This window comes from Perca flavescens, chromosome 6 (genome assembly GCF_004354835.1).
Source record: "Perca flavescens isolate YP-PL-M2 chromosome 6, PFLA_1.0, whole genome shotgun sequence".
In the NCBI taxonomy this organism is placed as follows: domain Eukaryota; kingdom Metazoa; phylum Chordata; class Actinopteri; order Perciformes; family Percidae; genus Perca; species Perca flavescens.
Window position 1 is genome coordinate 14,964,669 of NC_041336.1, and position 23,731 is coordinate 14,988,399.

The following is a 23,731-nucleotide window of genomic DNA, read 5'->3' on the forward strand; positions in this document are numbered from 1 at the left end:
CAAAGTGCTTTACATAAAACATTAAAGAGCAGTTAGAAAACAATTAAAAGGATCAAGTGGTTAGGTAAGTGATTCCTCACATTTTCCAGAACGTCTGTAGCTTCCAGAGAACAGTGGTGGAAAGTAATTAAGAAGGCTACATCTATGAAGTACAATTTTTGCTTTACCTGACTATCTCCATTTTCTTTTACTTCTAATTCACTACATTTCAGCAGTTGCTGGTTACTTTTAAGAATAGGATTTTAAATCAAGATAAGCTTATCAAATACAATATATTGCTGTATTAGCTTGTGATCCTTTATTACAAAAAAGCAGTGTCTAGTTGGGGCCCCCTGTCACATTTCAGATGTGTATGAGCCCTTTAGCAGTCTGACAGAAGAGACATTTTACTGAGAAAACTTCTAGTTTACATGGGAATTTAAATGCAGGGTCTTTACGAAGACCAAAGGATCTGAATACTTTTTAAACCTGATTTGAAACAGTTCTCATACTCAAATACAAATGTTGTTCCTACAGTTCAGTAAGAACAGGTTTGAGGCCACTATGCAGAACATTGGATATTCTCTCCCTTTTACAGTTCTGCCTGCATGACTCCTGTGCTAGAGCAAAAATCATTAAGTCGTCTAGGCCAATATATGAGTCTAGCTTATTGCAGTTATATAGGTATCTGTGAGCCAATGGGTAATGAGAAATTGTCAGTGACAGTGTCACCATTACATATAGTTTGTCCTCAGAGCACTGACAATTTGATTTTTACATTGTAAAATGACCCGCTATCCTGTTTGTCAAGATTGCTGTTGTTTATGTTTCTTGTTTATTTCTTTCTTTTTTAAATTACTATATATCATTATCAGATTTTTTAATTTTTTTTTAACTCCCAAATATGGACATCAGATTCGAAAATCCAGTAAGTCCAGTGTGGCTAGTCTGTGGATAGGCCAGTGATGCTTCTGAGAAAATGTAGTATAGGTTTTTTACTATTTGCAACTATTTTCAACTTTTTTTCTATTTGCAAATAGAAAAAAGTTCACTACTTTACAACAAAATTGACACAGAAATGCAATATTATATTTATTTTTAAACTGCATCAATGTATGTGACCCTAACCCTATAAATGTATCACAAAGGCGTTAAACCTAATTGACCTGATGGCTCATCCAACCTCCTTGAAAGCTTTGATATAACTTTGTAGGAATTGGGATAGGGCTCTATTGTAGGACTAATCCTCTTTGGATCAAAAGCCTGAGGCCTAATCCAAACCAAACTGAGCTGATGACAGCCCAGGTGTGACGTCACCGCGGGTGCACAGGGCGATCCTGGAATCAGTGCGTGGCAGTCAGACTGGGTCGGGCCAGCAACGGAGGAAGAAGAAGAAGAAGAGGAAAACATCTGGCTCGAAGAGGAATATATAATGTCGGATTACACGAGGCCCCTGAAGTGTCTCTTCTTCTGATGTGCACTTTGAGAGTAATAGGATAACTAGTTACTCAAACACCTCCGGATAGTTTCGTCTGGGAAGCGTGGGGGCAGAAGTTGTCACACAAGTCTTCGCTATGGATCAATCCGTCGCAATTCAAGAAACGTTGGAAAGGGACGAAAACTGCATCATAGTATCCTTTGGGACATCCATATGGTGATTGATGGATTATGAGCACTTCAAACGAAGGATTAGGCTAGGCTACCTGCTTCAAACTACATTGAACTAACTCCATTGTAGAATAATAGGAGAGAGGACTGTAGCCTAAGATTAAAGTCTCAGCCACATGGTTGACATCCATCTGAATAAACAGCACAACCTCACTTAGGCTGTGATTTCAATCTAGGTATTTACAGTGCACGTTTATAGCACTAGTGTAGGTTTAGACGGGTGCGACTTCCCAGGGATTTGGGCCAACGTTTGTCGTCATACCTTTCATCCACAAGATGGCAACTCTGTGTCACCAGCTACTGCTTTCTCATAGTTGGTAGTGGTGGAAGACTTCACAACAACCTACTCAATACAATACGTCACAAGAAATACTCTAATGCAAGTAAAGGTCCTGCATTCATAATGTTACTTAGGCTAAGTCAAAGTATCACAAATCAAAGTACTTTTTATGCAGCGGAATTATATAATATTTGACTATTATTAATGACCACTAACATGTAAGCAGCTTTTTAATGTTGCATGTTGTCGAGGAGGAGCTAATCTTTGCTATTTTTCACACTGCTGGGTAGTTCTATAAGATTGTATCATATTTTATAATATGATAATATGGTTAATATGTAAATTATGCATTTGTTATGTAAATACAGATGTCAGATAAATGTAGTAGAGTAAAAAAAAAAGTATGATATTTCCCTGTGAAATGTAGAGGAATTAACATACAATTGAAATACTCAAGGACAAGTCCCACTTGTTATACTGCAGGAAACAAACTTAAAATGTGGCCCATTGTACTGAAAAAAATGAGTTAAATTGAGAGGAAGGTTATATTTCCTGGTGAAATATCAAAGGTGCAACTGAAGGAACACATGAACATACAGTATTTCCTCTATATCCTTAACTAAACTACAAACATGCTGTCCAATGCGATGTCTTCTTTGATAACACTACAGAGAGCAGACTGCTGGGATTGGTGGAGTCTACAAAAGAGCATGCGTGAGTTTTAAAAGATACCACAAATAGGCTATAATATGCCTTCTGTGTATTGTTGACTATGGTTGTATTCAAAGGCTAACAATGTCATTTTGTAAAGAGAGGGAGTGACATCATCATGCAATCCAGGGCAAGGCCAGAAACTGGCCTAAAAATGACCACAGAGTTGCATCAATCTGTCTGACACAGTAACCAAAATTATATATTATATGAAAATGGTAGTAAATACTGCAGTGCTGCAAGGGTATTGGCTTGCATTGTATTTTAATAAAAGTTGGGTTTTTACTGTGTCCACCCATGCAAGTGCCTTTAGATTGTTAACTAAATCCAATTGTAATATTTTGTAGAATCTTTATTTATACCCATCGAAGGATGGCCATTACTGCTGATGACGTGTCACTGGAGGACATCATACCCATCTCCCTCGACTTTGCTGTCGTGGAGGGTGAGCTGCTTTCGTATTTTTATTTTCAGACTGGCAACTAAAAATGAGAACTAATAATGTGTTTCTTGAGATAACTATTGTTTCTAGTTAAAAATGGCAGGACAGTAATTTCTCTGAAGTGCCCTAACACATTTCTCATGCTGCACTCTTTTTAGTTTCCTCATCAGAGGAACTTGCGGTTGTGGGTGAGTAACCCTCATTTCCATTACACCTTGATCATTATGCGCTACATAACTGGTACACTGCATGAAACTGAACATTGTCTTTTTTTCTGTGTTCATCCGATTCTAGGAGCCGATACTAAAATGAAAGTAAGCTACCAGGAAGAGGAATTAGAGCTCAGACTTCCTTTTGGATCCCACTCCCGGCTCTTCCTTAGCGAGGTCAACAGGGTGTGGAGTGGTAGGTCAGCCCTCGGAGATGTGTGATATTTTTACATTACATATCTGTAACTGCTTGATGAGACGAAAGAAAGCCCCTTTGAAAATTTAGCATTTAACTAAGATGACATTGTCAAGGATACCACTGAAAGCCATGAATATGTGTGGAAAAATATAATTTATTCATAAAGTGCAGTAACATGGACCCTCTCCTCTTTATATACATTTGGGTTTAGTAGTTCATATCTTCAGATTTTCTTTTCTGAACAATATGGGAGGCATCCACGTGTGAAGAAGTACAAGTAGTCTGCTCTAAGCCTCTGTTTGACAGAAACCTGCTCAGCCAGTCTTCAATTGCCTTGAGGTTACATTATGTAGCAAGCTATAAAATACCTTTTGTTTTTTATAATTTGACATTAGTTTACTCGAAAATAAATTAAAAACAGTACACAAATAAATTTGTGAGACTGTAGGTGGCTGTGGTTCATAACTTACGCTTATTTTAGAACTACAAACCGGTGATGTCGCTTCATCTGTCAGTTACTGGTTACATGAGACATGGCTGACAAAAAAGAAAGACATTACATAGACAGATAGAGAGAGAAGGGGTGGAGTTTAGATGGTGTACTCTGTAAAACTGCTTGAAAAAAGGACTTGCATCTTTCTTTTAAATGCCTTGTGAATTACTTTTTGCTGTTCATCTGAATTTAATGGGCCATTGAAAGGTTAATAGACCGTCTGCTTCTGTAAGAGATGTGTCACTTTCGCCACTGGCTCACTATTTTTCATGGTGAACACGGATGAAGTCTGATATGTTGTATGTGTTACATTTTTTTGTGGTGCTCTAAGATTAGCCACACATGCTTTTAACCTGATGACGCATACCAGTAATGGAAAGATTAAATGACCTGGCACCTGTTGTTGTAACAAGGAAGAGTGTGAAAAACAGTAAAGGTAAGCAGCTAAAAGAGAGATCTGTTTTATGCACTGCAGCACCTGTATCTTGTAATCACACTTAAAGCAGTAGGCACAAAGTGTGAAGGTGGTCTTACAAACTAGGAGGAGAGGCAGATATGAAAGAGCAAGATATAGAAAGCTGCCTGGAAGGCACTAGGATTAGGCAATGGTTATGGTTAGGGTTAAGGTTAGGGTTACGTGCCTTGAAGTCAACACTCACAGCGCTGCCTTGAAGTCAATAAGGCAATGGTTATGGTTATGGTTAGGGTTAGGGTTAGGGTTAGAGTGCCTTGAAGTCAACGGTCGCAGTTCTGCCTGGAACGAGACGTTGGGGGCTTAAAACACCATCAAGCTTACATTCTCCACTCCAATATTCTCCAATATTGCGTTTGTGCTATATTATCATATTAACTTGTTCTCATTCTCTCTCTCACTCTCTCTGTCTGTCTTCCTTCAGATGTTTGCAAGACAACCACACAGGCACCAAAGTTTGAGTGGATCAGCAAGTACCACAAAGCCACCAGAGGCCTCGGCACAACGGTCAACAAACTCAACCAGCACCAGAAAAAAGGTTTGTCATCTTAGTTCTATTTGTAGAATTTCCCAGCCAGTATCTTTATGTCCAATAAAACTTATAAATGATTATCAATTGAAATGCTAGGTCTACCAGTATTTGTGCAGTAGATTAAAAAATGCCCTGCTTTATCTCTTTATCTCTCTTTTTTGGGGATTGATAGCCAAACAGGGATAAAAGTCTACATTAGAGGGTTGCATAATAAAACTGGGCCGTTATGCAATTACCACTTCCTTTAAATGCAATTGGCCCAACCTGCATATGAGTTGTAACAAAAGTACTCATAAGAGAGCCATGTGGAGAACGACACCAGTCACACAATAGGTTTGACGTGTCATAGCAGGAAAGAATAACGTGTAAATAACCATATCTCCATTCCATTTAAGTGTTAAGACAGAAAGCGATGATGTACAACAGCAGTGTAATGGGCCTGGCAGAACTAAATTGAATGCAGTCATTATTAATGTTATTAATAACACCTGTGGTTTCAGGGTATGATCAAACATTATTAAAACAAATTAAATAAAAAAAATAAAAACATAACATCATTGGAGTAATATGTTATAAAGAATATACTATACAGGTAGGTTTTTAAAAGCTTTTTGGCACAGACTTTTAATGAACTGATGTTACATTTTACTGGAATTGTATCTTATACGATTTCACGTGACAAATACGTTGATTGACTGATTGACTGATTGATTGATTGATTGATTGATTGATTGATTGATACTGAGGGTCAATTTATTCCACACTGGAGCTTAAACAGCAAAAGCATGCTTTTTTTTTGACCCATAACAACATTTGGTTAAACAATGGAGGGTTAAAGTAATGTACCTTCTACCTATAATGTAAAATTAGATCAGGCAGAAAATACAACCACATATAAAAAAATCTGCAACAAAATTCCATATGAGATCTCACAAGTCATGCTGTGAAATGTACATTTGTATGCTAGTTTGTGGAATTTGTCTTACATGTTGATGGCCCATTTCACCCAGATTTCATACATTATGTTTTTGCTTGCTGGATTAGAGCCATGCTGTTTATGACATGTATGCAAAAGTAGAAAGACACAAAAGTCTAATGTTCATGCAAATCATAGGCTACCACATTTTTCATCAAACTGGCTCTTACAGTGTTTTAATAGGCTATATGGGACATATTTTCCCAGTTGTATTTAAACAAAAGGCGTACACAATGTATTTGTCTTCTTGGAGTGCATGAGCTTAACTTCCCGATGTAATACTGATATGATGAAGCATTTTCTGAATAGTCTATTTCTGTTTGTTCAGCCTCCTGTCTCTGCAGCAGAGCGAGGTAAACTCCTCCTACTAAAACGTTAGCATGGGCAGGTCTGACACAAAGTGGACATTGCTCTTATGCACAGAATGCGTGGAAGCTGTGCATGGATATGTCTAGTGTGATGATGAGAGACTCTGGTATGAAAAATATTCTTACATGTGTTAATTTTTTTTTTTTCAAGTAGTGAAAGGAAACGCCATCGCATCACTATATTTAGCACGCTAGTCCACGCTAATAAGATAGCTTCCTAGCTAATGCTAAAGCAAATAGTAGCGTGGCGGTAACATTAGTTATGCTAACGATAGTTGTTATTTCCTATGGTTATTTCAAAGAAGCTTAGCTTTTTAGCCAGATTAGCTAAAGGGCTAGTATTTGTCAGGCGGAATAATGGTTATCCTAATAGCGTTAGTATTAATGTTAGCCTGTTGCTACCTCAATATAAAGCTACCGTGAATGCCCACTTATACGGTGGATACTCTTATGGCTAGTGTTTGTCCTTGCTAAATGGTTGGTCATGGTGTTGTGTCTGTCTATGTGACAGAAAATGACACACCTGTTGTCGTTGGTGGTGCAATAACGTATTTCATAGTGACACCGAATTGTGTCATTTATTGGGACACTGTTTTGTCTTGCTTTTTAGGCAGTGTGCTGTTTCATTTTCTAGCTGTTTCCGGATGGAGACTTTCCCTTGTGGCTCATCCTCTAAGATCAGTTGTCTATTAACTTTCTTCCGACTGTCTGGCAATGAGATTTGGTGCTTACAATCGGCTTTGCCTTCACCTGTGAGAAAAAGCCTCTCTGTCATGTAAATGATCCAAGCGTTTTATTAAGGCAGGAGGTAAATTTTTTATTATTATTATTTGCAACAGTAGATGTAGCTAACGTTACTGTTGAGAATAAAAAGACATCACCAAATTGGTTCCTCTGCAGTTTATTACTTTTAGATCAGGGAAGTTGTGCAGTGTTGAACTTTGTGCACTTGTAATTAAAAAGCTATGACTGTTTTAATACTAAGAGCCTGAGACCTGATAAGACAACTTGACATTGACGCTGACTTTTGATCAACCGCAGATCGAGAGGCATAAGCGTGTGAAATTGCAGTTTGTCAGACTTCATACAACTGACTCCTCTGTGGTTGAACGTTTAGTTAAGCTCATTAGCTAGCTCAAAGCGTGAGCAGGAATGTAAAATATGCCATGAAATATATCAGGTACTCATACACAAAAGCCTCATGGGTTCTGTGCATAACTCATGTATAACTACCATTTGAGAATTGAAATCAAGTCACATTTGTTTTAATTCTTGTTTTGCAATTTTGCTTTATTTTTACAAGGATAATCTCAGTTTTGTATGGTACAATGTTTATTGTTTCAATGCTGCTGTTCTACTTTTTCCAGATACAGTGTAGTTCACTGAGGAAAAGTGTAGAACGATTTTGTATATTAATTTTGCTAAAATAAAAGGATGAACCCATCTCTATGAGTCCTTGCAATCATAAGTTTATTAATAGCCTACTCATGATGTCTTTATATATATATATATCTCGGTTAACTCTTGTTTGTCTTTGTGTGCGAATGGAGATTTTCACAGTCTCAAATATAGCATGCTGTGCCCACTTCCAAAAGCATTTCACAGTTTGCTGGTGGTTTTCTCAGTCAAACAAAGGGCCATCTTCTTTTCCTTTTCCTGTTCACGCAAACAACAGAGTCACTGGTTTTGAATTAAAACTTCAAAAAGTGGTTCCTTATATTTGACCTTGCAAAGCCTAACCTTTTTTTGTTCTTGTTTCATTGTTGTTGGTTTTTTACAAAATGAAACAAACTGCATAAGCATTTCTGACATGTTGACCTTTTCTCCGAGTCACCTTTGTAAAATGAAGATGCAGCAAAAAATAATGTTGCACCAGTTGTGGTAATAGTGATAAAAGCAATAGTTATTTTGGTTGTAAATGACTCCGACTTTAGCGCTGCATTCAACACAGCTGTGGCAAAAATCACACCTTTCTATCAGAAATTGGGATGTTGGGATTAGCAAAGCTTTGTCAGTCAGACTTATTTTAACTTTAATTTGCATTGTTTGGATAGGATTTATTTAAAAGAATTTCCCAATCCCTTTTGTTTCACGGGTTTATTCTCTGTTTTATTTCCTTACCCCTGTGACCTTGTTATGAAAATAGTTGTATAATTTTATTAGTAGTAGTACTGTTGACATCATGATATGATCCCATGTACAGTCATTTAATGATAGTGTATTTAAGCCACTGGTTCTTGCGTTAAATGCTGCTCAAACATCTCAGAAAACATGCATCAGGGATTGTGATGTTGTGATGAGACAAACTGGCTTTCAGTTTGCCAAGTCGACGTCATGTTCATAAAAAGATTATAAACATGGAAGCCTATTTGTGTATCTCATCTTTTGGATCGTTAAACAGTGCTGTTGTTCTGGTGCACTCTTAATGTAGCCTGCTATAACTTTGCAGAGTTCAATTTCCTGCTCAAAAAACTTGGCTTTCCCTTTCAGAGGAGCCAGCTGTGTTCCCTGCCAAGCTGCAGGAGACAGGGGCCATGCTGTCTCATACTTCACACTCGGCCATTAAATCCAGCTACTTAGGATGCAATAACTGTTACAGACTGCAAAAGGCAGCCTTAGTCGATTGACTACAACAACCGAGCCCTGACTTGTCACTTTTATGATTGACACGTATATTACTGTCTGTGTTTGTTTTTATTCTTAGTCATATTTAGCTTTAATTTATTCTCCTTCTCAGTTATTAAAGAGTGGAAATATGGGTGTGTTCATGGTTGGGTTCTTTATTAGAGTAAGTCGTCCCAGGTTGTCAAAACCTCAGGCAGAGTTTAAGATAATGTTGATAGGAAGGTCTCCCAGCAGCTGTCAAGACACATTGACACATGGTCTCTTAACTGGCAACCTTTAAACCATGTATATGTTTGTAATTCAAAGTGCAGGCAGTTCTGATGGGCTTTATAAAGGACTGCTGCCATTTACCTTTATGCTTTGTGTAACTTACCATTGTAAACAAGTAAAAAAACAAATTAATCTTCCTTTTCTCTCTTGCTCTCCCCGGACAGAGAAATCATCAGACAAAAAGGGAACTATAGAAGGGGAGAAAGGTTCTAACAGTGGCACGCACAAGTCCAAAGCATATTCCAGCCCAGAGAGGTAAGGCCTTTTTATTAATTCACATGTGGGAGCTCTCAAAACCAAAACCTCTTTACACGACTGTCTTGTTACATAGCGGTAGAAAAAAAGTGTAGGGTGTTTTCACACCTGCCTTGTTCATTTCGGTTGAGTCGCACCCTGACCACATTGAGAAGGTGGTCTCGGTTATTACAGTTGTTAGTTGTTGGTCCAGTGTTGCCTTTAGGATTTTTTTTTTTAGCAGTGGGGGCAGGTCCACCCCCCTCCCGCTGCAACACAAACTAATATATTTATTCACCTCTATTTACACACAATGAGGCATATTTTCTGTTGTGATTGAATTGTATTTTTGGAGTGACTATATAGGCCAACTTTGATCTTGACATATAGGCTAAGCATTCTGCAGCAAATAGCAATAAGCCCACTATTAATTACATTATCTTAATGCAGTTTAACTACTTCAACAAGTTTGAGCTAAACGTCTGCTATAGTCAGGTGTGCTTTGCAATCTGCGATGCATCGTAGCATGAAAAGTGTAGCAGCTTGCAATGTTTCTCTCAGAAATATACTGTGGTCAAGTTCGCACTACTCGCATCTCTGTGGTCAAACCAGCTGTCGCTAAAGTTTGAGACAGACAGCGGCAGAGCAGCAGCAGCAGCAGACTAGGTAACGTTGCTCGCAAAACGTCTGGGAATTATTTAAATGAAATGATCTGGTTTGACTATAGAGATGCGAGAAATATGCACTAGTCTAGAACACAGGGCGTTCTTCCTGTATTTAGTTTCTTGCTCCCGCCCGAGACACATCTGACCAATTAGCGAAGAGACTGTTCTTGCGTGGTTTGTCTTAATGCATTTTTGTTTGCTTTGATTTTTCTCCACGTGAAATGAAACCGAACAAAGGTGAAACCACTTCAGGTTTACAAACTCTTTACAAAACTTTACGTAGCTTTTGTTTACATTCAATGTTACTCACCAAAATGTGTTTTTTGTATCCTTGAGGCTCATCAAAAATGTTAAATGCATTTCAGTGTGCAAAGCTGATTGTTTTTTATTTGGAACGTGCATTGTTTATATCCATGTTTACTTGCTAGCTGTCTTCTTTCCTGCCTTTTGTTGGTGCATTGCTGCTTTTCTTGGTGCGTACCACCACCTGGATCAGTGGAATAGTGGGAAACTACAGGGTACCTTTTCTTTTACTCAAGTAAAAGTATTAAAGTAGGTATTTTTAAGATTACACTGAGTAAAGCCTAAAACATACTATGTACTTAGTGTGTGAAGTATGAGTGCATTCCTCCTTTCATTTCCTTCATCAGTTTTACAACATACTGTGTACGTGCCTGGCAGCAGCTTGGTGACAAGTGTGACAATTATTTTTAAAGTTGTTAAAGTCTAAAATGTAAATTAATAAATGTAAAATTTGCTCAGTTTAGTTTTTAGTTTTTGTTTTGTTTAACCTGGAATCCACTGCTGCCACTTTTGGAATGAATGCCTATACTCTATAGATGGAGTTTAGTTACAGCATATTCCTGGAATATTGCAGGGTTCAGGCATATTACATGTCTTCCTCTCCCTTCAGCTTCATTCCATATTGACCACATGGAAATAGAGCTTCACTGCGTAGCCTGGGTTCCTGTTGTCACTGTGGTGTTCTGTTGTACGTTAGGCTGTTAGTCTGGAGCAAAGTGCAGTGTTTCCCCTAGGTTGAATGCTTTAACCCTGCACACACACACACACACACACACACACACACACACACACACACACACACACACACACACACACACACACACATACATACATACATACATACATACATATATATATATATATATATATATATATATATATATATATATATATATATATATATATATATATATATATATATATATAATATATAAATAAATAAAAAAAAAAAAAAATACGTCACTTTTAAAGCTGGTTCGCCTGTAAGCCCCGTTATTTCCTAACAAGCAAGGTAGCATTTAAAAGGCTATCCAGTCCAGCGCAATGCTCACTCCACGTAAAACCTTACATCCCGGAGAACATAAGGGCAAAACAGCATTGTCAATCTGTTTTTACCGAATATTTTCTGGTCAAGCTCAGCTAGAAACACAAAATCCGTTTGTCGTTCACTACCAAGCCTGTTTGTAACCATCAGGCTATGAATGTTAACAGGCAATACATACACAACCAAACAAATGCACAGTTAATGATAATTTGTTCCCTCTAAGATCACACCAGTGACAAAATGACCCTATTTCTATCTCGGTCTGTCTTTCATCCCCGCGCCTAACTGTTATTTCTATTCTGCTATTGTTCAGTCAGAGCATCTTCAGTCGAGAGGACCGGAATGACCTGGTGCGCTCCTCCAGCCACACCCCGTCTAACAAAGCTCAGATTCTGGCCATGCCGCAGTTCGGCCTGCGCGACAACCTCATCAGGTGTGAGCTGCTGAAGAATGAGGACCTTTATACTTATCCGGAGGACTTCAGGTACTTTACTCTTAACGGCTTGTTGTGTTTTAAAATGTACATGTGTTTGGCAGATTGGTGCAGGCACGTGGATGTAGAACTAGGTGATCTGATGCAATCGAATAGCAAATGACTATCTTTTATTATATATATGTATGTATATGTATGTATGTATATATATGTATATGTGTGTATATATGTATATGTGTGTATATATGTATATGTGTGTATATATGTATATGTGTGTGTATATATGTATATGTGTGTGTATATATGTATATGTGTGTGTATGTGTGTGTATATATATATATATATATATATATATGTGTGTGTGTATATATATATATATATATATATATATATATATATATATATATATATATATATATATATATATATATATATATATATATATATATATATATATGTATGTATGTATGTATATGTGTGTGTGTATATATATATATATATATATATATGTATATATATATATATATATGTGTGTGTGTGTGTGTATATATATATATATATATATATATATATATATATATATATATATATATATATATATATATATATATATATGTGTGTGTGTATGTATGTATGTATGTATGTGTTGCTACTTTGGGTGGGGCTACTATATAGGTGTGTTGAGCTGTACTCTGCTGGCCTGTTAAAATCTAGAATTGTTTCTTAAACTTTGTTGGAAAGACAGTTTGTGCAGGAACAGTGTGAGCTCACAGTGTAACTGTGATTACACAGCACAGTTTGGATCCTAGAAGTGTTATGTAAAAAGAATGAGTTAACCAACTGTGGGTTTGTATTTCTGTGAACTTAGCTCTTTGCCTAATTACGCTGCACTGTCTCAGACGCTGTCAAGAAATGCACCAATGTAGTGCATTAACATGCTGTAACTCAGTTTGTAGCTCCTAATTCATTTCCTTGTAAAGGCCTAGAGATTTTAATTGAGGGTTTTTGTTTGTATCAAATGTTTGAAAAAGAAGCATTTGCTGAAGTCAGCATCATGGTTTAGCTATGATGCTGACACTGCCTCCTGCTGGTACATCTGTGCCTTCATATGTGCAGCCATATAAACAATATAGCAAAGAATAAACTGTTGAATAGGAAAATACTCTATATGCTGTGTTTAAAACATGCAAAAACATGGATGTTATTCAGTGTAAAACTGAAGAACTATAAGAATATCATAAACATGAATAGCAATAAATAGGCTTTGAAGAAATGCACAAAAGGCTTAAAAACTTGCATAGTTGCCTTTATCAGAAATAGTAGATATACAGAACATTTTACATTGTGCAATGCCTGCTTTCATCTCATATTACAGTACATACTGAGAATGTACTGAATATGTATGATGATTTCCTGAAGCTCAGAAAAGCAGCAATCCAAGATGATTGTATAAAGACAGCTTCAGCATCTTTCCAGGTAGCTGAGGGAAGGGCCATTAGGACAGAAAGTGTTGTACAGTGTGATGGCAGTCATCACAAAATACAGCTGCCCCTTTGCAGCAGCCTGAGCAGAGCAGTAGCTGCCTGAAGGTCAGAGAAGAGAGCTATTGAATGGAAGGAAGCTGATTTTTAATCTGGACCGGCAGAATAAATCTCAGTGGGGAGGTAAATGACAATGGCTGGGTCTCTCCCTCTTACCATTTCTCACAATTTAGGTGCACTTCAACAAGTTACTTAAGTTCCAGTGGAGCGGCTCAGAAAATGAGACTATTTTTATTCTCCACTGTCACTTTGCACTGTAGACAGCTCAGAGGTGTAACTGTGTAGGAGTGTAAGGCCTGGGGTACACTTAATCAGAACTAGTTCTTAAATTGTGCAGTCCAACCAGGCCAGAAATCAAAAGTGTTTTTTTAGTTGTTCGGGAGGGCTACACACAAAGGCGGAGTACAATGCCAGAGAAGGGGAGATGCGATATTGTTAAAATATGGGGATAATGGCACACATTTTCATATAGTCTCTCCTGGAAGACATTCAAAGTGATGCACTCGTTTTTACACCCAAAAAGTGACAGATAAAGTTGTTTCAAAAATTAGAGCTATAGAGAGTATTTCAAACCCTGGCTCCTTTCTTACCTCCACACACCTGCACGAAGTGAACGTGGATGTCATATTGTACGTTTTGGAAAGTTACAGAAATGGTCGGACACGGTCTCCCTTATCAGACATCGGGACGGGGCTTCTGAAACTATTCGAATATCCGACAAGCAATTCTGATCGTGTGTACTATCTATTGAATGAATTGGAACATTGCTGGAAAAAGGCAGCTGTTCTCATTCAACCTACATATTATAACATTTCTAGACATGAGCTATTGAGTACTGCAGTAAAGCATCTTAATATAGATTGAGGTCATTGTTTGACTATTTTACTCTCCCCTGATGTGAACTGTAAATTATAAAAAAAAGACCCTTACAGTCTGCAGAATAAACTCAAAATAGTTGGCAAACAAACTGTGGCTGTATATTCCCTCTCCTTTGTGTCAACTTCTTATTTCTCCGTCTTGTTTCAGCTTTTTTCTCGGCACATACAATGTGAATGGACAGACACCAAAAGAAAGCCTCAGTCCTTGGCTGAGCTGCACTCTGAACCCTCCTGACATGTACTGCATTGGGTAAGTCACATTCACCCTGCTGGAGAATAGCCTTGCAATTCTCCACTTAATCCCATTACACAGACAGATGTATACTGCTCTGACAGATCTATGCAACCGTTGATCCTGTTTTAAGTAGGAGAACATGCCCACCCCCAGATTCAGCACTATGTGTAATCCTGTCTACATTTCAGTTTACTTCTTTGGTGTGGAAGAGTAAAAAAGTTTTGAGAATACCATGAAAGTACTGGGTAAAGCTCAAACATCAAAACTCTACCGTTTGTCCTTCCTGATAGTTTTCAGGAGCTTGACCTCAGCAAAGAGGCTTTCTTCTTCAATGACACCCCCAAAGAGCTGGAGTGGACGAAGGCTGTGTCCCAGGCCTTGCATCCAGATGCCAAGTATGCTTTAGTAAGGAAGTCTTTTTTTTTTTTTTTTTTTTTCTTTTTCTTTAATCTTGTTTTTCCTGTATTCATATAGTTATTAACCACAAGTTGGTATTTGAACTGGGCCTGTGCAAAGCCCACTACAATCTGTCTGTAGAGCTTGTTTAGCTTTTTCTTACATGGAGGCGTTTACCTTATTCTTTTTTGATTGTGTTTTTTTTTTTTATGATTAACAATTTTTTATTTATTTTTAACACAACACACAAAACAAACAATTTGCAGCATGAACAAATCCCCCTCCCCCCCTCGTCATTACCACCCACCCAGACAAAAACCAAGAAAAGATGACACGGTAACTGCAATATTCAAGACCATACAACAAAATAATAACAAAGAAGACAATACACTTCAAACCAAATAAACCCTATGTACAAATGACAACACCATAAGCCCATTCTTTGATTGTTTGTATTATGTAAGTATTGTGTTACAGTAAACTGGAAGATAACTAAGCAGCGATTTCTGCCTGTAGCCAAAGTAACTGTCTACATAACATACAGTACATAAGTACATTACATGGATTATTACACAGGATATTCCTAAGGAACAATCATGTTCTGCTTATTTGATAAGCTTAGTCTGGCCTTATATTTGAAGTAACTTTTTGGTCTTTCTCTTGTTATTCTTTCATCTACTTCCCTTTTCTGAGAGTGCTGACTCAGACTCTAGATTTCTGGCTTCCTTCCCTAGTCATTTTAGGGCTAACAGGTTTGTAAGTCACGTAAGCAGTTTAATGACGTGTCATTTCTTAAAGTGCTCATATTATGCTCATTTTAAGGTTCATAATTGTATTTAGAGGTTGTACCAGGATAGGTTTGCATGTGTGTTGAGCTCTCTGTTTTAGCTACAGAGTGAGGCATCTCACTTCTGTTCCATCTTTGTTGGGAGTCACATATGCGCAGTAACTAGGTAAGCACTACAAGCCAGTCAGAAGCAGAGTATGAGGGCTTGCCATGCTAGCAGCTAGGCGAGCATTATAACGTATAGTAACGGAAGTAAAGGCTGGACTACAGTAGAGCAGTTTGTGAACACTTTTTTCTGTTGGCGATGGTAAGAGCCTTTGGGCTTTTTCACTTTGTAAACCTATAACCAGCACAAAAAATATATATATAACACAAAGGAAAGGGAAAAAGCCAAAAAGCATAATATGAGCACTTTAATCCAGTCAGTCCTCTGACTAAATCACACTTGGCTGATCTGTAACTGAAAAACTTTATTAAAAACTCCACTGACTGCCCATTTAATAAAAATATCAAGCAAATGGAATTCCACCACGCATGGATGGCACGTATATTTAGCGGAGCAGAGCGGCCTCTGGGACGCACTGCGTCAAGGCTGGTGGAATCACGAGCATTGTCTGAAAAGCAGCGCAGACGCGCCTGGTGGAATCTAGAGGTAACATTACTCTGTTAATTGTCGTGTATATGTATGAAATGACATTTGTAAACCTACTCATCTTCTACAGGTGAAGTTGGTGCGTCTGGTGGGCATCATGCTGATCTTCTATGTAAAGAAGGAGCATGCTGAGTTCATCTCTGATGTGGAGGCTGAGACTGTGGGCACCGGCATCATGGGAAGGATGGTAAGGACTGATTTCACAGGTCTTATCCTTTCAGGCACTGGTTCTCATGTAGATTCACTGGTGTTGTGTATATTATAAGATATTAAATCATAAACAGCACTAAGCTGTTGAGAGGTAGCGATGCCCCAATGTTGTTTTTTAGTCGCCGATACCGTTTGACGATCGTCAATGAGCCATGTCGGTTGTTTTGTTGTAGCAGCAGTTATAGCTGTATTATAGTATAGGTAAATTTGACTGCTTTGTCATGTACTGGGATCTCAGTATGAATAAAGAATCACAAAAAGTCAATCTTGTTGGTTTCTTCAATTCTGTCAACAACATGCTTTTACTTAGTCTGTTCAATCAACAGAGCAGTAAAAAGAACTCCCAAGGAACCTTGCAACATGTAATTTGCAGTAAGTCAGGTCATATGGCCAGGTGCTCTCTAAAGTAGTTTGTGTTACCTGCCATTTGGGTGCTTCTTTCTCTGCCTTTTTTTCACTCTCCAAAGTCATCTTAACAAACTCACCATACCATTAGGTGAAGAGTCTTTAAAGAGCCCCTATTATACACCTTTTCAGTGTCATATGTGTACTCATGGGGTGTCCTAGACTAGGTTTACATGCTTTGAGGTTAAAAAAAACATTGTTTCTCATACTGTCCATTGCTGCAGTGCCTCCACTTGTAACACACTGTCTGAGCTCTTGGCCCACCTTCCTGAAAAGCCCAGTCTGCTCTGATTGTCTTTGGCTTTACATTAAAGTCCTTCCATTGCCATCCTATAAATGCATGCATGTTAGTTAGACACACATAAAGTGTTGAGTAAGTATCAACAGTAGCTTTACACATCATTGACTATCACAGCAAATTAATGAAGCAGAAAAAAAACATTTGGGCTTCTACAATGACAGTGTTGTTTTACTGCCAGCCTTGTCTGGTTCCTTCTTCAAACTAGTCTTCGCTTTAGTACTTCATCTATTAAGTGCTACGCCCTGCATCCCCAACTTAACTGCACTATTCAAGAATAGATTATTCTTGTCTTGTATATGGACATGCTTACTTAGCAGTCCCTGCAGTGTAGAGCAGATGGCTGGCTGGTGACCAGTGGGGGCCTTTGTAAGGTTGCTCCATCCTTTCCCGCAGTAATGCGAGACTGGTTTTAAATCTGCACCAAGAACCATTTGAAACATGCCAAGTGTCAAAGTGTTGGCATAATATCGGATTACTGTCAAGCAAGGGAGCATCTATAGCTGCATACTATATAAAACAGTTTTTCTCTAAATCTGTTTGCAGGAGCTTTTAGTTGTGTTGCGTACATTATTCTGACCAAATTTCTCTTTCAATGACTCATTGATTCGCAGGGAAATAAGGGTGCTGTGGCAGTCCGTTTTCGCTTCCACAACTCTGATATCTGCGTGGTCAACTCTCACCTAGCTGCCCACATTGAAGAATACGAGAGACGTAATCAAGACTACAAGGAAATATGCAGTCGTCTCCAATTTCGCCAGCTTGACCCGTCCCAGCCTCCACTTACTATCATGAAGCATGAGTATGTAACCAATGGAATATTAGAGTTACAGTGTCATATGTATTAAGTGGTTTCTTTATAAACATTTATTGCATTTTATTTAATGCCACTACATCAAGAATTTATCTTGCAAAACTTTGATTATAAAACTGCTTTTGCTGCGATTTATTGCTTGAAATCCAGAAATGTTTGGATTTAAGTTTAGGATTAGTATGCTATATTTGTAGTAGCTGAATGAGATTTTGCAAATTATTTAATTCATCATCTGTGAAAATATTTTATCCATTTTCAAGTTATCTCCATGTTTCTTCCTCTGTCTCTCTGTTACTCACCAGTGTGATTTTATGGATTGGGGACCTCAACTACAGGATCAGTGAACTTGACGTCTCCAACGTAAAGGAGCTAATTGGCAAGAAGGACTTTGAAACGCTCCACAGTTACGATCAGGTAATATCCATGATGGTCTCTTCTTTCTGCAATTAAAGTGGTCTTTACTCATCATTCGTGTTAAGGAGTAGTGATACTTATCAGCTGCATATGGTCATCAGCTCAAGAGGCAGATCGATGAGGAGGCCGTGTTTGTTGGCTTTGCGGAGGGAGATATTGATTTCCAGCCCACCTACAAATATGACACCGGTTCTGACAAGTGGGATACAAGGTAATCTCAAATCTCAAAACCGAATGGAACATTTTTAGTAAGGAGATCATTCTTCAATGATACAGTGATGTTAATATTTTAAGTAAGGATAATTGAAATGTGAAGTACTCCAACAATGAAACTTCTCGTGTGAATGTTTATGGAAGCTTTCTAGTCTACCAACAAACATCTCTCCATTTATAGAGGGACGTGGTCATTCATTAATCGGACTCTGCTCTGTACCAATGTTTGCTTGCCTTACATGTTTTACCTGGTAAACGTGAAGGGGCTTCTTAAATTGAATCACAAGACAGCAACACACTTTGCTCTGGTGGCCTTAATAAATCACTTTAGCCACTCAGTTTTCACATTATCAGTTAACATTATCGATAAACATGCTTCACAGTGAATGTGGTCCTAAATCACACGAGCAGTGTTGTGTGGTTATCTTTTACTCTTTTACCTCATTACCTTTGATGAATGTACAAATACACTGTAATACATATCTAATGTTTTGCCCTATGGATTTATATACTTTGTATAGTAAAACATGTAATAAACATACTTGAGAATTAACATCTGTTCCTTCTTCTGCATTAAGTGAAAAATGCCGCGTGCCTGCATGGTGTGACCGTATCCTGTGGAGAGGGAAGAACATCGTGCAACAGCATTATCAGAGTCACATGGCTCTGAAGACCAGTGACCACAAACCAGTCAGTTCCCTGCTTGTCATTGGGGTAAACAATTCATCCTTCTTCCTGGTTTCATCTCAAATTCATTCATTTACGGTAATTTCTTATGGTTTGAAAAAGATGCAGTGGTCCTTTTAAAACTCATACATACTTAAAGTGCTCATATTATGCCTTTTGGCTTTTCCCCTGTCCTTTATTGTGTTGTATATCTTTTTGTGCACGTTATAAGTTTACAAAGTGAAAAAGCACAAAGTCCACCCCAAGGGACTTACCATCTCCAACAGAAAACACTGTTCACAAACTGCTCCAAACAGCTCTATTATAGTCCAGCCTTTACTTCCGTGATGAACGTGCGTCACTTTATAACACACGTTAGAATGCTCGCCTAGCTGCTAGCGTGGTACACCCTCATGCTCTGCAATTGACTAGCTAGCAGTACTTACTGCGCATGTGCGACTCCCAACAAAGATGGTACAAAAGTGAGATGCCTCACTCTGTAGCTAAAACAGAGAGCTCAACACACAGGGTGAAAAGAGGAGCTGCAGCAATGTCCAGTACAACAAATATATGGTGTTTTCTGAAAATTAAACCACATACACTTCTGAATTCTGATACAACCTCTAAATACAATTATGAACCTGAAAATGAGCATAATATGAGCACTTTAAAGTAGGGAGGGAGAGAAGAGATTATACATCAATAAAAAGTGCATTAAGATATAACTATATGCTCGCTTCACGTCAATAGGCTCTTATTTTTTGCTAAGGCCATAACACATTTCTATTACAGTATTATATAAGGGTCACATAACACTGATATTTGCATTGTTTCTTTGCCATCTTTTTGTCTGTTCCTACAGATCAAGAAAGTAAATGCTGAGGCCTATAAAAAGACCTTTGAAGAGATTGTACGCAATATAGACAAAATGGAGAATGAGTGTATTCCATCTGTAACCTTGTCCAAGCGAGAGGTAAAGTTTCCTATCACATTTAGTCCTATTATAGTGTAATGGGAGCTGTAATACCTCTCTGATACATCTTGTACAATGAATGTTTCTTCTCATTATGTTCCTTTTGAGGAATTCAGTAAGTTAACCACCACTAATGAAGATGTGTATTGATCTTGGGCTGTGAGTCTGATCCAGATATTCAAAGGATACATTTACATGAAATGTAGAAGGAGTAGAATTTTTCCGTCTTGCCTCATGACCCTTTCCCATCTTATTTTAGTTCCACTTTAAGGACGTGAAATACATGCAGCACCATGCAGAGACATTGAGCCTCGTCAATGACGGGCAGGTCCCGTGTCAGTTTGAATTTATCCAGAAGCCGAATGAGCCCACATACTGCAAGCCCTGGCTCACAGCCAACCCCTCCAAAGGCTTTATCGCTAAGGGTGAGTAGCATATAAAGTCAGCATTTTAGTCACATATTTATCATTATCATTTCATAAAGCATCATTGTCCTGCCTTGAAATTAAGTACACTATGAGCTATGAGGCCAGATCTCTTTGATTTTGACTGACAGTGGCAGGTTTTCTGTCTGTTTGCTAATTAAGTAATCAGATTAGAGATGCCTTGGTGCTTTACAAATCCTCAAACAGACCTTAACCCAGCATAACAACTCACTGGGTCAGCAGGCATCAATTCCTGAATTGACAGTTCAGCCCTCCCCCTTATTTGATTTGTGCATCTCTCTCAACATCTAGGTGGTTCTGTGGACATTGAGCTTGAGGTTTTTGTAAACCGCTCAACAGCGCCTGAACTTAACTCTGGCAAGGAGCAGATCGAAGACATCCTGGTGCTCCACCTGGAGCGTGGCAAGGACTACTTTATCTCTGTGATAGGAAACTACCTGCCCAGCTGCTACGGCTCCTCCATCCATTCATTGTGTCAGCTGAGGGAGCCCATTCAGGACATGTCGCAAGAGACCCTGCGCGAAGTGGTTAGTGCCCCCAATGTACTTGAAATACCTCCACTCCTTCCAAGGTTGTCTCAGACACCACAGCTTTAATTTATAGTGTTTCATATTTTAAAGGTGCTCTAAGCAATGTTGGGTGACGTTATTTTTGTTGAAGTATTTTCAAACAAAATGTGGCTAGCTTGCCCCTCCCTCCTCCTCATCCCGTCCCCTCCCCCTCCCTTCAGTGCTTCAGCGAACTAACCACCCCCCCAACCCCACCCCAAATCCTTCTTGTCGGTTATTGGCTGAACGCTGAAACACGCTGGTTTGTTATGTTGAGTTGATTTTAACTGAACTGTTTCTCTTTGCTTTGTTTGTTCTTAACATCAGGCAAAGATGTCTGGAGGTGAAAATGCAGTAAACACTGAAAAGCCTCTAGACATTCCTAAAGAACTCTGGATGATGGTGGATCATTTGTTCCGCAATGCCCTCAAACAGGTAAGAAAATGTGTTGCTGGAGCTTCTATTTTGGTGCTATAATAAAATCAAAGAACACTATAGTCCGATTTTGTTTCTTGGGGGGCAGTTTTCTTGTGAATTATATAACTCTTGGTCTCCTTCCAAGCTTTTTGTGTCTTTCATAGAACGACAAATAAATGAAAGTCACTGCATGTCACAAGTATAAAAATAAAAAAATAAATAAAGCATAATATAAAATGTTTTCAAGATTTTTCTTGAGTCTACAAAGATACTCTGTAGTTGTACCTAAGACAAACCGGTATGCACATCCTAAAAACTCACAAAAACTAACTGATCTGCAGATCTTTTGTCTGACTTTTGGCTTAAGTGGTTGTGCTAGCAAGCCAAATATCTTCGTTAAGTCTGAATTGATTTGGTGAGGGGAATTCATCTTTATTTTTAAACATTTAAACATAGGATTGTGCTTTTAGTTTTAAAGTCAAACCAAAAGAAAATTTTCTTCAGCCCAAGTTAACCTATTTGTAATTAAGCTCCTTGGTTTAATGACTGTGCTTTTTAAGGAATCAAAGATTTAATATTGACTGTCCTCTATATGCAGGAAGACATATTTCAGCAACCTGGGCTCCGGAGTGAATTTGCAGAAATAAGGGATTGCCTTGACACTGGCATTCCAGATTCTCTTCGTATCCTTCAACACTATTGCCATCATAACCATTAGTGGAAAAAAAACTGTTAATCTTGAAAAAAAAAAGTTTTTAAATAGCACTGTTTATATATACCAATGCTCAATAATTATGTCCTTGATTCTGTATTGACCTGTAGCGGGCAGTAACCATTCAGTGGCAGAGGCCTTGCTTCTCTTCCTAGATGCCCTCCCAGAGCCTGTGGTTCCCTACTCCTTTTACCAGCAGTGCCTAGAAATCTGCTCCAATGCCAGTCAGTGTGAGAAAGTGAGTGAGACAGCTTGAGTTAATCGCTGGTCACCATTAATCTATTCCAAGATGTGTTAAATTATAAAAGTTAATCCCTAGCTTTGTTTAATATGTTAATTTCTTCTGTTTTCAGGTTATTTCCATGCTACCTCAGTGCCATAAAAATGTGTTCAACTATTTAGCTGCCTTCCTCCGTGAGCTGTTGAAGAATTCCGCAAGTAATCGATTAGATGTCAACATCTTGGGTAAGAAAAGGAAGCAGGTTGCACAGTCTCTTTCATTGTGAATGTGTTGTTACTATTAGCTGCTGCTTTGTGCTTTTGTCAGCATGTTGAGTAAGGGAAGAGAAACTAACAAATAAAGCATTAGAAAATGAAGGAAAATCCTGTTAATTATTCTCTTCAGCTTATGATCAAGGACTGTTGGTTAATATCTGTTCACTGCTTGGTGTAAAACAGGCAGTTTTTGGAAAAGAGAATGTATGCTCACCTAACCTATCCAGTATAAATTATGGTTGAATTTGAACTAAATTATAGCATCTGAAAGAATTCTAGCAACATCCAATGTACATATGGTAATTATTGAAGAAAAAAAAATATATATATATTTTACATTGAATGTCTTCTCATCTTTTTTGCCACAAAAGTTAAACCCTGCTAATAAAGATAACATTACAACTCAGAAAAAGAACCCTTTGTAATACTATATGAATAATTTATTTTCTTTCTGTATAGCTACCATTTTTGCCTCCTTGCTCCTGAGGTCACCTACGAAGCAGGATCTTGCAGAAAAGAGGAAGACTCAGGAGTTCTTTCAGCACTTCCTGGCCCAAGGCTCCTCCTAGATAGAGGACTTCTCCCTCTTGTCCATCATGCTGAAGCCGAACACTAAAAACTGTACAGTCTAGTATTTTAAATAAACTGTAATGATTTCTTATATTCTTTCATGGCTCTTTCTTTGTATAGATATACTTAGTATAATTACTGTAAGTGACAGTTCTTA

The 23,731-nt window shown here is 38.1% G+C and overlaps 1 protein-coding gene across 2 annotated transcripts; it reads left to right on the forward strand.

Moving 5' to 3' along the window:
- The first annotated feature begins 1,321 nt into the window (after positions 1-1,321).
- Positions 1,322-23,665, forward strand: inpp5b (inositol polyphosphate-5-phosphatase B). 2 transcript variants are annotated; one of them, XM_028581212.1, is made up of 23 exons: positions 1,322-1,610; positions 2,562-2,641; positions 2,986-3,083; positions 3,239-3,268; positions 3,375-3,485; positions 4,878-4,991; positions 9,389-9,479; positions 11,785-11,955; positions 14,472-14,573; positions 14,849-14,963; positions 16,464-16,580; positions 17,921-18,108; positions 18,423-18,534; positions 18,636-18,745; positions 19,326-19,461; positions 20,276-20,386; positions 20,646-20,811; positions 21,124-21,359; positions 21,708-21,815; positions 22,396-22,480; positions 22,620-22,747; positions 22,863-22,974; positions 23,464-23,665. In XM_028581212.1, exons 1-23 carry the CDS (start codon positions 1,554-1,556, stop codon positions 23,571-23,573), a joined length of 2,688 nt encoding a protein of 895 aa, XP_028437013.1. In that variant the 5' UTR covers positions 1,322-1,553; the 3' UTR covers positions 23,574-23,665. The 2 variants fall into 2 exon arrangements, with proteins under 2 accessions (XP_028437013.1, XP_028437014.1); XM_028581213.1 differs by lacking the exons at positions 1,322-1,610; positions 2,562-2,641; positions 2,986-3,083; ... (1 more) ...; positions 3,375-3,485; positions 4,878-4,991 and adding an exon at positions 6,296-6,436.
- Positions 23,666-23,731: the final 66 nt, after the last annotated feature.